The sequence below is a fragment of the Ammospiza nelsoni genome, chromosome 1 (genome assembly GCF_027579445.1).
Source record: "Ammospiza nelsoni isolate bAmmNel1 chromosome 1, bAmmNel1.pri, whole genome shotgun sequence".
In the NCBI taxonomy this organism is placed as follows: domain Eukaryota; kingdom Metazoa; phylum Chordata; class Aves; order Passeriformes; family Passerellidae; genus Ammospiza; species Ammospiza nelsoni.
This window is the reverse complement of record NC_080633.1, coordinates 115581392-115596236: the sequence shown is the minus strand read 5'-3', so window position 1 is coordinate 115596236 and position 14845 is coordinate 115581392. Positions and strand designations below refer to the sequence as shown.

The 14845-nt window shown below is 39.1% G+C and overlaps 1 protein-coding gene across 3 annotated transcripts; it reads left to right on the top strand.

Moving 5' to 3' along the window:
* The first annotated feature begins 2416 nt into the window (after positions 1–2416).
* Positions 2417–14340, top strand: LOC132075277 (epidermal retinol dehydrogenase 2-like). 3 transcript variants are annotated; one of them, XM_059475532.1, is made up of 7 exons: positions 2417–2460; positions 3129–3534; positions 6812–6943; positions 8402–8501; positions 10147–10291; positions 11222–11344; positions 11838–14340. In XM_059475532.1, the coding sequence occupies exons 2-7, from the start codon at positions 3205–3207 to the stop codon at positions 11929–11931; spliced, it is 924 nt and encodes a 307-aa protein (XP_059331515.1). In that variant the 5' UTR covers positions 2417–2460; positions 3129–3204; the 3' UTR covers positions 11932–14340. The 3 variants fall into 3 exon arrangements, with proteins under 3 accessions (XP_059331515.1, XP_059331524.1, XP_059331533.1); XM_059475541.1 differs by having other exon boundaries at positions 2429–2460; positions 3178–3534; XM_059475550.1 differs by lacking the exon at positions 2417–2460 and adding an exon at positions 2572–2791 and having other exon boundaries at positions 3178–3534.
* The last annotated feature ends 505 nt before the right edge of the window (positions 14341–14845 follow it).

The window sequence follows — 14845 nt, the reverse complement described above, 5'->3', positions numbered from 1 at the left end:
GCTTTGCTTGTGTGCACAGTTTTTGCTTTCCACATTAAACTATCTCTATCTCACTAGTTTTCCAGTTTCTTCACTCCAAATTCACTCCCTGATCCCACTGGTGGGGAGTGAGCAAAGGGCTGCATGGGGCTTGATTGGTGTGTGGGGTTAAACCACAACAGCCTCTTATGATGTCTCTTAACTTCTCATAACATGGGGTATGTACAAAGTGTACAGAGGTGAATAAACTGTTCATTTACCTTGTTAATATATTGTCATTTTTAGGCATTCTTGGTTGTGTGGTTATCCCTGCTCTCAATATCATTAGTGATGTACTTTTAACTTTTAGATTGACCTATTTGTGCATTCGCCCTGTTTCCTATGTTTAATAGATTTTTTATGATTAAAACAAATGACAGACATGTGAAGGTTTGTTACTGGAAGGTCAATAATAAAAATATCACTCACAGAATTATTTCCGCGGCTTCTTTAGCTGCAGCAGGTTTTTTGCTTCTTTTTTTTTTTCAGTGCAGTTAAATGTGGACAACTTCATTCCTGTGTTCTTACTACCACTTAGAAAATTGAGCTTCTGGTACAAATTCAAAGTTAATTGCAGAGTAAGATAAGTTTGGGGCTAGAGACCAATTACAGTGCATACATCAGTCAGAAGAATAAGTTTCTGTTTGACAAAAAAATTCAATGTTTTTAAACACTGGGATAAAACTGAGACAAAAAGCCACACAAATACTTAATTTCAAAATGCTTAACAATTCTCTAAATGAATCATCAAATCTAGCTGGCAGTGAGTGGAATGCAAGTTATCCTAAATCACTCTGTGTTCCCCAAGACTCTTATCACTTACCACATCCACTCTTCACCTCAAGACAGCAACGAGCTGTAACATTCCATTACCACACCAAAGCATCTAATTTAGGTATATAAATCATTAATCATCATTGTCATTTTCATCACTTATAGAATGATAGCAGGCTGTTCCTTAGGTATGTTCATCATAAGAGCAAGGAAGTCATGTGTTTTCATCCTGGCATAAGCACGTGCTTTGGAAACAGGCTCCTCCTGTTAACTCACAGCTTACAAAGTTCTGGTTGCAACACCATTCCTCACCGATGTTGTTCACCTTGAAATGTCATCATAATAAACAAGCATCTTCCCTGAATTGTTTCATAACCAGGAATTCATTGCTGAATCATCTCAGCTTCCCCTCACCGTAATCTGCTGCTTTTGCCATGTAATTACTGATTGCAGCATGGGACACCTGGAGTCAGGTTACCCACCTATTTTGCATTTCTTGGCCTCTTGTTTGGACCCACAGCACACTGAGGCTTTGAGATCTGCCACTCTCCTCAGTGGGAGTATTTCAGCTTCCCTTTTGCTGGCACCTAAATAGAATATTCAACAGTTAACTGTGCATGGAAACACATCCTTTCCATACAACTGTTTACACTGACAGTGTACAGTTTTACACCATATTTCTTGGTGTAAATGACATCACATTTTGTGAACTATCATTTTATCTCAGCTCAACAGAAAAATACCTTATGAATTCCCATATACTGTAATCTGAATGGTGCATACAACACAGATGTGTACATCAGAGCACAGTGTGAGTTTATTCCATTTTTTTTCCTTTTATGACTTGCCAATAAACAAGGCCTCTAATGTAACTCATTTGAAATGCAAAGAACACCAATTCAGTAGTGTTCTTTTCATTGCCTTTTTACATAAACAGTATGTGGAAGACATCATGGGGATTGATACAAGCTGATGCCACAGGAGAAGCACATTCATATGGATCTAAGTATGCGTGTGGCTTTCTATCCAAAAATATTGATGACACAGTAGTGTGGGGCTGTACTTTTCGAGTTGGATAACTCATGTATGGGAAACTGAAGACCCACAAAAATAATTTTAAAGGTGTGAAATTATAATCAGGGGATTCACTGTTTTATGGGCCACACAATTATCATCTGCTTTTTTGCTCCCAGTCCAGCAAGCTGGAGAACAGTAATTTATTATATAAATTAAGAAGTGTTTAACTTGGTACCTCCAGCGAAGCAGCAGCAGACGGAGGAGAGAGCACTTGCTCTCCGAGCCCTCGGCCGGGCGGGATGGAGCGGCCTGGCGGGATGGAGCCAGTGATACCTCCCCGCAGGCCAGGCCGGCCGGGCTCGGGAGGGCCACCGACGTGGCAGCAGCAGCAGCAGCGGGATGTCCCGACGTTGGGATGCCGCCCAACGGGTGCCCTCGGGAAGGCACCCCGGTATCCTGAGCCGGGGGGCCCCGCCGGCATCCCGCACCCGCCCAGCCGGGAAGCGCCGCCCGCCCGCCCAGGCCCGCACCCCGCAGCCCGCCCGTCCCGGGCCGCCCCCTCACGGGGCCAAACCCTCGGCGCGGGCTGGGCAGGGCCAGGCCAGCCCCGGTCAGGCGGGCAGGCGGCTGCGGGACAGTCAGGAGCCGGCGGTGAGTGCGGGGGGACCGGGCTCAGGGAGGGGGCGAAGATGTGACTGACTGTTGGGGCAGGGCCGGGAAAGGCCAAGGGACCGGGACGGGACGGGTCCGGGTCCGATCCGATCCGCCGGGATGGTGCGAGCGCTTCTCCTCCTGTCCCCTGCCAAACACCGAAAAGGGGGTGGTGCTGTCTAAAGCAGGATGAAAACCAAGGCTCGTAAGTGCCAAGGCCAGGCTTTCCCCCGCGGCTGGCCCATTGCCAATGGGAATGCGTGGTGTGATTTCGGCCGCACGGCGCTGGAAAAGACACAGGGTGTGGGAACACTCCTGGCTTCCGAAAGAGGTCAGGTTTGTTGCTAAGGAGGACACCTACCTTCCGAAGGTTGATGTTGCACCAGTGTGTTCAGCACTTTTTGTTCAGCTAGCATCAGCTTGCTGCGAAAACTAAGTGCTATTGCCGTAACATACCTGCCCAAAATCTATGTTACTAAACGTTTTTAAAACCAGAGTTGGAAGGTGAGAAGCCTGGGATGAAACAGGTCTGTAGGATCTAGAGGAAAACCGTTGCTTTAATCCTACTAGTAAGGTAGCTTTCACAAAACATATGTTTCACAAATAATATGTTTTGTGTCTAAACAGAAGAGCTTGCTGTTTCAAGGTCAACCTCTTCTTTTTTTCAGTCAATATCCCACTGTTGTAATGTATTGTGTTTCTGTGTTTGCACAACAGAAGAGTGGTGCTTGTACCTGAGACATCATGTTCAACTTCAGATGCATCCAGAAGTTACTACAGTACATAAAATTTTTTATTTTTTTAATTATTGAGAACGCCTTCTGTTTATTTCCTCTCCGCAAAAAAAAATATTTTGCTGGTGAAATAGTACTTATTACTGGCTCTGCAAATGGGATTGGAAGGCTGGTTGCCTTAAAATTGGCTCCTTTGGGAGTAACCTTGGTGCTTTGGGACATCGATGATGAAGGTAACAAAGAAACAAGCAGATTGGCCCAACAAAATGGAGCCAACCGGGTGTTTGTCTACCACTGTGACTGCAGCAGGAGGGAGGAGGTCTATGAACAGGCAGACAAGGTAAGATCTGCGTTTTTGCTTCTTTCTAATAGAATATCCTATTGGATTTATTGTTTTTTAGAAACCATACCTAGAGGGAAGTAATCATGTAGGGTAATGTCTTTCTAGTTTTAAATAGTTCCTAGATGGAACTTAAAATATGGTTGCAACAAAGTAACTGGGTTTAATCAGTTCTGTTGAGATTTATTCATTTCTGTTCTTCATTGTGAGATGGTAATGTTTAGATTAAGAGTGTGGTAAAGGCTGCAGCAGAGGTTATCTCCATACATTAACCAATGTAGGTGTTATAGTTTCTTTAAGATATCAATAAATAATTTTTAAAGAAAAGAATAATCAGTGGATGTTGTAAAAGGGAGATTATTTCCTTTGCCTATTTGTTTAGGAAGGAAACTGTAGTTCTTTAAGGGTGATGTGGAATGTAATGTTTTCAGACATGTCATTGGGATGTGGTTAGTCTCCAGTCAAATTGATGATTCAGCTTCAGTTCTTTTTTTGATCAGTACAGGTGGAAAATAAGGTAAAGAGCTCCATTTTCAATGAAACTCTTCTGCTGTGCTGACCTATGCTTTGTAAACTATTACCTCGTTAATTTAATTGTCAGAGTTCAGAAATTGGACATTGAATTAACATGATTAATTTTTACTTTTCCTTAAACTGCCTGAAAATGCTTCTCAGTGTAACTTCACTGTTAATCCAGTTAGTCACTCTGCAAACTTCATCCAAGTGTAAACTTCTGTTAAATTCTCAATGTATGTGCTTATATACATGACTCTCAAGTCACATCTTTGACATTCTGTGTCTGAAGACATACATCAGAGAAATTAGCTAAATTATTTTATGATGTGAATGTTGATAGATTGTTTCAGAACAGACTTGAAATGTAACATTTATTTTCTATTAGTTGTGGGTGGAAAGGTGGGGACATAGGGGCTCAGCTCTTTGTTTTGTGATTGTTGTTTTTAATTTTAACCAAATCAGATAAAGTCTTTCTGAGCAAGTTAATTAAAGTTGGAAATACCTTTTTTCCTCAAGAAATGTTCTTGAGGAAAAGTAGTTTTAAAAGGTAAGTTGGATTCATGATCTGTAAGTGTCTGGAACTGCAATTCTCATGGTTTCAAATCAGCAAGGGTTTCTTTCACCCATACTTGTAAGTAGCATGTGGGCCACAGCTCACTCACACTGTAGAAAAAAAAAATGAACATTTTGAAATTACTTGTTTGCTCTTACCTTAGCAGAGTCTTGAAAGGTTTGTTTTGTGCCCCCCAGTAATTTTCAATCTCCAAACACATTATCCAAATCAGCCACAGGACTCCAGCCTGTGGAATTTTCTGTGCCCAAATCAGCAAACAGTATTCTGAAGTGCACAGATTGACCTGCCAACAGAAACTTAAAGAGTTCAACATTTAGAAATTGCTCTTAAGGTGTCAAATTATTGTTAACAACACCAACATATTCACAGATATTTACATGTATTGTTCAGTCCTGGTGGAGATAGAAATTTTCTTAGATGAAGAGCTTTTCAAATATGGGCTTCCTCTTCTCTTGGAAATACCTTCAAATTTTTGATTGGTAATATGAAAAGACATGATCTTGGACACAGAAGAGAAAGCAATAGCAAGGAAGTTAAATTAATTGGTTTTATTTGGTATACTCACTGCTGCAAAGCATAAGTATTTTCCCATAATGTAAGTTTTGCTTCTAGGAAACAAAAGAGACCATTGAAGTCTCTAAAGAAGAGTTTTTAGCACAAACTGGTCAAGTGAACAGCAACTGATTTTCAGGAACAAGAGGCATCCACCTGGGAATTCTGAAGGAAATCAGACATGGATCTGGTGGCTAGAAATGCAGAATGTGTATTTTGCTACAACAGATGAGCAAGGAACAAAGCATAGTTAAACAAGTAAAGCACAGTAAATTTGCCAGTCTTAAAAGGCACTTGAGAGCCTTTTAAAGTTCTCTTGAGGGCCAAGCACACTATGAACCTGTCTTACAGAAAACCAGTAGAAATTATGCTAACAGAAGAATAAACAGACACCTAAAATTATACATAATGTAGAATAATCATCTTGACTTTTTCTTAGTGGAAGCCAAGCTTCACACATATTTTGTAGTAGTGAGTAAACAGGACAATCAATGCCATGGTAAATAAAATGCTGCCATTGGTGAAGATATGATGTCATGTTAAGAAAAGAGGATCATCATATGGACTGACACAGCAGTTAAAAGAGTGGAGAGAAAGTACAGAGACTTTGTGTTCCTCAAAGGAAGAATTGAGTAATCCTGCCATAGTGAAGAGTGTCTAGATTTACATTCATTTATGTAGGTGGAAAGGTGCAAATATCTGAGCCCTACTTGCCAATGAGAAGGCCTAAACCTGACGCAGCTGGAGAAATGTCAAACAAATCTTCACTGAATGCTAAGGTTCCCTGAGAGAGCCAAAGGAAGGTCAAATGTTGGTGCACCAGATCCAATCACCTGTTCCCAAATTGCCAGAAAACAACACATGTAGGATTTTAACGTTTTTGTAGTCATAATTTTTGAGACCACAGATAATCATCCACCTTTAGCAGAGAAATCTGTGAGACTTATTCTTCATACTATAAGTAAATCTTGGCCAACTGCTTTGATACAAATCCAAATCATGGCACAAAATCTTTTGAAAACAAACTCAAATGGAGCTAATGATGATTTTATCTGTCTATTTCATGGTAGATACTATTGTGCTCAGAGGATAGTATCCCCCAGTTATCTGAGCTGAATTCTTTCCAGTTCAGTAGAAATTATAGGGAAAAGGGGGAACAGGCTTAGCAGAAGAATGCAGGTTCTCACAATACCAAAAACAGGGGACTGGAAGCGTTCTGATTGCAGTTAAAGCAGGCTCACAGTGCATACTAAAGCTGCATAACCTTTCACCTTTGGTTTCTGTGGAAGCCAAAAGTATTCTGGAGTTCAGGGAGCAATTAGACAAACTTGGGGAGGAGGGCAAGGTGGAGAATCACTGGGATACATTAAAGACAATGATATAAATATGCCTCTCAAAAGATCCTAAATTGCAGCACGTGAAAAGTTGAGCACACAGGAGAACTTAGAGCCTGGGTCCTTTTTTCATTGCTTTCCACCATGAATTTGATCTGATGTAATACAACAGTTCTTGCACACTTATGTTTTCATACATATCAATTATTGCCAATATTACTAAAATTTTTCATAAATGAAGCACAAGAGGCAATGATACCTTCTAAAGCTTTCTGTTTATCCTTTTTTTATTTTAATTCAGGTTAGAAAAGAAGTTGGGGATGTTACTATTCTAATCAATAATGCTGGCATACTGATTGGGAAAAAGTTCTGTGATCTTACAGATGAAGACTTTGAAAAGACCTTCAGAATCAACTTCTTTGCTCAAGTCTGGGTAAAGTTTTTGTGGGTTTTGTACTCCTGAGTGACCAAAAGGTACAGACAAGTATTTTGGTGTGAAAACCACAATGGTGGGCCTCTACCTTAAAAACTCAGCTGGGAGTAGGGATGTGAAGGACCTTGATTGGGGGAATACTTGTTTTCATGATCGTCCTGGAGTTTGAGACAGTCTCCCCAGTATGTCTCAGCAATGTTAACGCAAACCTGCCTGGGCACTCTGGTAAATCAAAGTTTGTGGAGCTGCATCATGAAACACACCCTACCTTTAACAGCTGTGGTTGAAAGGAGAGTGCTGACATGATGGCATGTGACTTCTCTGCTCCTGGATGCTTCCTGGCATCTGAAAGCTTTGCTTAAGAGACTTGCAGCATTGAGGGAGACAAAACCATGGTTTCCTGGCAGACTTAGCAGTGGTACACTTAGAGTTGGTCTCAGTGATTTCAAAGGTCTCTTCCAGCCTAAATGATTCCATTATTTTATGCTGCACATGTTGCTCTTCAGGCTGTGCTTTCATTCCTAGTCACCATCTGATTGAAATACATAGAAAACTAATCCAGCTAGTAAAAATTTTTTTTTTTTTTTTTTTTTTTTTTTTTTATCTCTGGAGGAATTTGCAGCTATTTGGGGTCTCAGTAGATTTAGGAGAGTTTTTTGTGAGAGAATGTTACTATTGCCCCTCTTGGATTTTTTGTTTATATGCCTGAGTGAACAGCCTGCAACAGGGAACAATATAGCATTGCAACTCCTTTGTTTAAAGGCATTCCTCAATGGATAATCATTGCAGATAGAAGTTCTCTAAGTATTCCCCAGTCACACTGCATCATTCTTCCAAACACTTGAGGAGAATGGACTGGGAGAGGTGTTCCCCCTGAAAGGTCTGCAGAAATCCAGGGCAGGAGGACAGCAATGTACTTAGCCCTCACATCTGGAGTCTAATAGGATTCCTCAGCTATTGAAAAAACTAAATTGTTACTGCTCTTGTCTCTTTTTCTTATCTCCCCCTTAGTAAAACACTAACATTCTTCCCAGTTAGTATCACCCACAGTGGTGTCCTGGAGCTCTGGAATTGTCAGGCAGTTCGGCTTGTAACAAAAAGAACCCACAGAGAGCTGAACTCTCCTTTATGTCTTGACTTCTAGCTCCCTCTTGTGTACCAAACAATTGTTTAGCAATAGACAAATTGTGTGGAGCCAGGAAAGCAGAGAAAATACAAACTTTGCTGCTTTTAATAAGATGCTTTTAATGCTGTTAGATCTTCAGACAGAGGCAGTCATTCAAGGAAATGTTGTCTTTCATTTAAAAATTGTTACAGAAATAAAATACCATTTGGGCTCCTTGTATATTGAAGACCCGGAAAGCAAGTCAGGTTGTGCCACCTAATTTTGGAAAGAAACATTTTTGTTAGGCCTATTTTAAAGAGGATTTTAAAATAAATGTATTTCTATTCTTTCAGACTTGTAAGGCCTTTCTTCCAGCCATGGTGGCCTGTAACCGTGGGCACTTGATTAACACAGCCAGTGGAGGTGGAATAATGGGACTCTACAGGCAGTCAGGTAATTATTGGCAAATGCCATTACAAAATAGATCTACATACTAATCACTTTTCCTGTGTGCCTTATAAATGCTTGGCTTAAGCAGCCTGTACTGACAAGAGCCTGTGGGTGCCAGAGGTGATGGTGTCACATGCCTGAGCGACACAGGGAGCTCTCTGCAGGTGTTACTGTCTGGTTACAGACTATGTTTTTTCCACAAAAGAAAGGACAATTCAGCTTGTACATGTGCAGTGGAAGGGAGCCCTGCATATAGGTTGTGTAGTGCTTTCTCATGACAGCTTTTCTGCAGGTGAATGTTCAGAGACCTGAGACACAAGGGTTGTAACCTGGAACTACACATTCAGTTGGTTTATCAAGTGCAGAAGGCATTCTGGCAGAATTTTCAACAAAATTCATTTGAATGAAGTATGGTTTAAGCTATTTAAAGCTCAGTATTCTCAGATGTTTCCCTCAAGAGAGCAGCCTGCCAGCCTAGCCTATTTCATCAGCCTGAGTCTGCTTCCCAGTCTCTCCTCAAACGCCTCTTAGATTTGATTGTCACCCTATGAGAACTTGAACTTCAGTGTAATAAGGATCTCTTTTTTCTTCTGCTGGTTGATGGTGTTACTGTAGTGTTCACTTGCTACCTATCACCTAGGGGTTACCTTGATATATTATCAATATTTGGTATTGATAACACGAGTCACATTCAGCTTTCATCATATAACTGTTAGGCTCATGGGAATGGGCCTTCCCATCCATGCATTATGACCTTTTACACCTTAGATATATATTTTTAGGCTGTGTGGTCCCATCATGCACTGTGAGTGAACTCCTGAAGAATAGCAAACTACTTCTGATGCCAGTCTTTGGAGTCAGTCTTTTAGCAAAATTGGATTTCATTGTATCTAGTGACTATTTTCACACACATTTGAAAAGGTTTTAGGAAATTACATGTAAGGCATTGTATTAAATTAATTTCTAACAGCTGGAAAACTGTAGAATAATTTGTGTGGGAAGAAATCTGTAAAGGTCACTTGGTCCATATCCCCAGATAAAAACAGGCTCAGCTTAGGTTAGGTTGCACATGGCTGTGTGAGGGCAGGTTTTGATTATCTCCAAGGATGGGGTTCCATACATTCATCAAACAATAAAATCAGATTAGTCTTCCTGGGCAAACAAAATAGTATTGTAGTTGCAAGGCAAATCAGAAGTAATAGGCTAGGCTGAAGCAGCATTTAAGTAAGGTATTTTTATTTTACTACTAGAAATAGTTCTGTCTGAAATGTAGCCTATGATATTAAAAGTTGAAGACATTCTGAACTGAAAGAATGCCTGGTTGGTATAGGAGTATCTGGAAATTTACAGAAAATGCTGAATAAGCTCATTTGCCTATATCTTTCTATAGCGCACCGAAAAAAAATTAAAAAACTCCTCTGAAAAGGATTCATTTTATCCTTAGGCAACTGTGCATCATTCATGAGAAGAGCCATTAATCTCCAGACCTGGATCACTAATATGCTTTAAATACTAATTATAAGACTGCCAATAATAGAAGTAAATAATATCGTGGCTTAAATGGTATTACAAAGAATTCAGTTCTATATATAGCTTTTATTGTGGTGCTTTTAAAATTCTGGATATTTCTCTTTTCTTCCCTTTCTAGATTATGGAGCAAGTAAGGCTGCAATCATTGCAATGATGGAAGCCATAAATTCAGAACTGTATCATGGAGGAAAACGAGGCATTAAAACCACAGTCATTTGCCCTTATTTCATTAGTACCAGGTTAAGCAAAGGCTTCAAAAGCGCGTAAGTAAAGCTTAGATTTGTACTATTTCATGTATAAAAAATAATTGCCACTCACTGGGTATATCATATTCAGTTTTTGGTTGGTTGATTTGATTTTCAATTCAGTATTTTTGCCCTATTGGCACAGACATAAGGAAATGCCTTACATACAGGGAATAACAAGAACTGTGCAATAACCTCACAGTCAAGGAACAGCTGGGGATACACAGCAGTATTTAAGGGTTAAGGGAACCTTATTTGTCAGGAGACTGCTGATGTTCTGTGCACCAAGTAATTTTGTTAGTATAATTACAGTTATGACTATCAGGATATCCATGACCTGTCCTTATTAACTGTCTGCACTGGCAGGAACTGTACTTGGAGTGAGAACAGCTGTGGTGATGGTATCTGCTGGGTGGCTCTGTGGCTGCACTGATGGGAGAGGCTGCAAGCACTGAATGAGCCATTGCAGGAGTGCAGGACCAGTGATCTGGGTTTTTCAGTGCTCTGCTCCTGCTTGCACCATTCAGCATCGTGCAGCAGCATATGCATGCAGAGCAGAGCCCTCCTTGTCACCTCCTGGCTGGTGACAAGCCTGCTCCTGGTATATTCACCTGTCACCTCAGCACTTAGAGCAGAAAAAGACTGCTGGAGAGCAGTGATGCACAGAGCAGCACACAGTATGGCTAAGCTTGGAAGTTTCCAAAGTTGCAATCAGTGTGGGCACCAATTTCATTGGGGTCAGCTTACAAAAAGTCATTAAATTCACAACATCATCAAAGTCTTTTCAATTTATTTTGATGATAGTGGGAACAAAAGGGTTTGGAGATCCTTTTCAAGACTATGTGAGGGGAAGGGGAAATTGCATAAATTATTCAATTATGCATGTGTGTGTATTTATCACAAAAGTTAAGTTTTATCATTTCATAACCCTTTTTTCTTGTTTTACAGGAGACCTTGTTTGTTTCCTGTTTATGATCCAGAGTATGCAGCCAGTAGGATCGTGGATGCAATTAAAAAGGAGAAATTTTATCTGATCATGCCTCCAGCTGTATACTTACTTGGTCTCAAAATGTAAGCATGTGACTTGTCTTCTAGCATTACCTTCTTTCGTTTGCCATTTGCCTGTAAAATCAGCAGGAACATTTAGTCAAACAGTCCTTTAGTTAATATTCCTGCAATCAATCCAGTTATATGTACCAAATTTTAAAGAAACAGTGGGTTTGATTTTTCAATACTCTAGATGAATAACATTCCTCTGGCCTCTTCTGTCTCCAAGAAATGTTTTAAGCTGCAGTTGGGTGTAGAAACTTCAAAAATTTTCCTGAGATGATACACTGAGAGCAATGCCAGGTCTAGCACTTTCTACTTCCAGTCCCTGCCACCACTGCAGGCTGGGCCTTCACAAAGTGGTCTGTCATTCATTTTCCCAATTCATAACATTGAAGTGCCAAATGTGCTACTACCAGACTGGAAGTATCGAGCACATATAATGTATTTGTCATTTATTTACAGAGTACCTTTATCTAAAAAAAAATATAGGCTAACTCAGTGTTTGTCTCCTCAGTTTCCTTCCTAGAAAAGCAGTGCTATTGCTCGAGTCTTATGTCAAGTTCCCTGAGAGCATGGAAGAAGCCTTTGCTCAGAAGAAAAAGGATTGAAACAAAAAGTATTCTAAAGATCTCAAGTGCTATCTAATTTAACATTTTTAGTAAAAAAATAATTTTAAGTTCTATTTATTTCTTGGCAAAAAATTCACTTCTTTTATGCTATTTTACATTGGCCAGCATGCCATTTAATTCTTTACAACTGTCTTTTAAGCCTTTATGTGTGGCAATTTTCTGAGAAATTTTTGAAAAATCACTAAACTCTAAAATAAATTAGGTATTATGTTGAATGACCAAGCAACAATTTTGCACAGACTTTACTGTTTTCAGACTGAAGTTTCAATGAGGTATCCTGTTAGTGTGGAACACAATTCTGTTGTAAATTATGGGAAAATGAAGACCAGAGGAATAGCTGGGAAGTTATGGGTGAAATCTCTCCTTGTATTTGGAGAGAAGTCACACCCATGTTCTTCAACTGTCTTTGAATGAAATTACAACATAAAGGTCCTAAAGGAAAGAAATTCCCCAATAGCAGAAGTTTTTACACAAAATATGTGCTACTACTTGATTGATAAACATCAATCCTCATGTAAATTTTCAGAAAATGCTAACATAAAATGTTCACAATTGTCTTAATTCAAAAACAAATAAACTGCATTGCCAAATAGTGAATCTACAAAGCCTGCTTCATAAAACCTTAAGGAATTACAGAAAACATTTAACAATCATCTATTGACCATGTTTGCCATCATAATTCAATTGTACTTAACTAAACTCGAACTTACAAGCTCCCAGATACAAATAGTTATTAGAGTACACACTATTGAAATCCCTGTGTTTCCAAAGCATGTATGCATTCAATAAATTCTTTCATGTACCAGTAGATATCACAGGGAAACTTTCCTCTGAGAGAAGGGAAAAGCTATCTTAAGTTTGGCTCTTTGGAAAGCAAGGTTTATTGATTTATATTTTTTAAAACTCTGTAGATTATGAGTAATTAAATATTATTTTCCTCTTATTAATGAGGCAGCAAAGTCTAAATTACTTCCTGCAAATACCAATCAATTTCTCAATTGCAGGCAAATATGTTGAATATTGGATTCCCTTGTTCTGCATGAATGTTACTATTTGGCTCTAGATCTATTATCATTTTAAAGTATGATTACAGGAGTCAATGCAAATTGACATGACATTATGTTTGGGAATATATTGAGAGCCCAAACATCTTAATGCATAATTTCATTGCTGGTGCTGCAGAGCTTAAGAGCAGGGGTCATGAGATGAGAAAAATGTATTTAAAAATTATTTGTGAAACAAGACTCCTACTTGAAGTAGTGTCACGTGCTAGTGACATTAATATATGGTGGACTATCCATCATTTAAATGTTAAAGGTTTCATGATGAAATATTTGCAGGCAAGGAGCTTATTGTGAGGGCCCACTTTTAAGGATGCCTTTCTTGTTTTCGGTTTTCTTAACTGAAGTGCATCTACCTTACCACCTACATCTGCAGTTGTAAATTCATCAACCACATAGGCAGGACATGAGTAGGTTAAGAATAGTGCAAAGGAAATAATACCCTATTCTCTAAGCTGTATTTCAGCTTTTCTGCACAGCCATCCTGCAGAACCTCGGCCAAGGGCACTTTTGGCTCCATATTCTTTTCAGGCTAATCTGCTTGTCTCAAGAAGGAATTTGTAAAGCTTATACTTTCTAAGTCTCACAGTGATCTGTTAGATCTTCTTATCAGTCCTAGAAATCAGTAACTCACTCTTTTCCATGAAAATACCAGATAAAAAATTTGGGGTTTGGGATAGGTTGATGATGGTGGTGTTTGGGGGGGAGTAGTTTTGTTTCCATACAGAAAAGAAGTGTGATAGATCCAGTAATACAATTTTAAAACTGTAAGCCAAAACCTTCTTATTAAAGTTCAGAAGGTGCATTTGAATGGTGTTCGTGTTTTTTAACAGAAAATTATCTTCATATTTTGAAATCTAGTGTGCCACTTAGGAAGTATCTCAGACTTATCAACAACTCCTGAGAATCCTGTTCTGTCTTTGAGGTTTTTATCGTATTTGTAATTCCTCCATGACAAAAACATTTTTACAGGAGAAACTCTATTACCACAGAAGCTGCCAATGAGACTGCATTAGTTTATGTTAATTTTTTCTCTTCATTTTCTCACTCCTTGTTCTCTGCAAAACTGATGAAGAAAGGCCTGTGTTGCTGCACCAATAGTGAGATAATCTGTGATGTCAGTTTCTTGTACTTTTTTATGCCCATTGGTACAGCATAGCCCTTCAGAGCACATTTTTCATATAAAGGAAGTTGTAGTCTTGTGTATCTTATGAAGAACATTAATCATATTCGAATTATAAGCATTGTGAGAAAGAAACATCTGAATTATTCTGGGTCACTTTGTAATCTAAATCTTTGAATAAACCTTAGAGGCAATGATATGCAACTTTGATTTCTCATTATTTTCACTCTTCTACATTATTTAGTTCCTCTTTTACTTCAGAGTTTAATGTTTCCACCCAAATTCATTATGTGTTCCCTGTAAGCCATTATTACAGTTTTCATAGATGCTCAAGTTCCTCATTTATATACCTAAGCACGTAACAAATGCCCAGAGACACTGAGATGCAACTTGCAGGAAATCATAGAAACAACTGGACTTTCCCAGAAATTCTGATAGTCTGTTCTGTTTTATCACCTGAATTGGCATTGCCCCATTAAATTTGAAAACATTCCCATAAAAACCTCTGTCTTTCTAAAGGCCTCATCACCATCTACTATCTTAGAAGGATGGCTTTTATAGAAGACACTCTAAGAATACTCAAAGCTAATTTGAGGCAAGTTTCATATATTAAAAAGGAAAAACATATTTCCAAATCCTGCAATATTTTACATCTTTTTCATTAGTAACTTGTATTTTCTCAGTCTCTCTCTGGAAAGATGTTTACTTC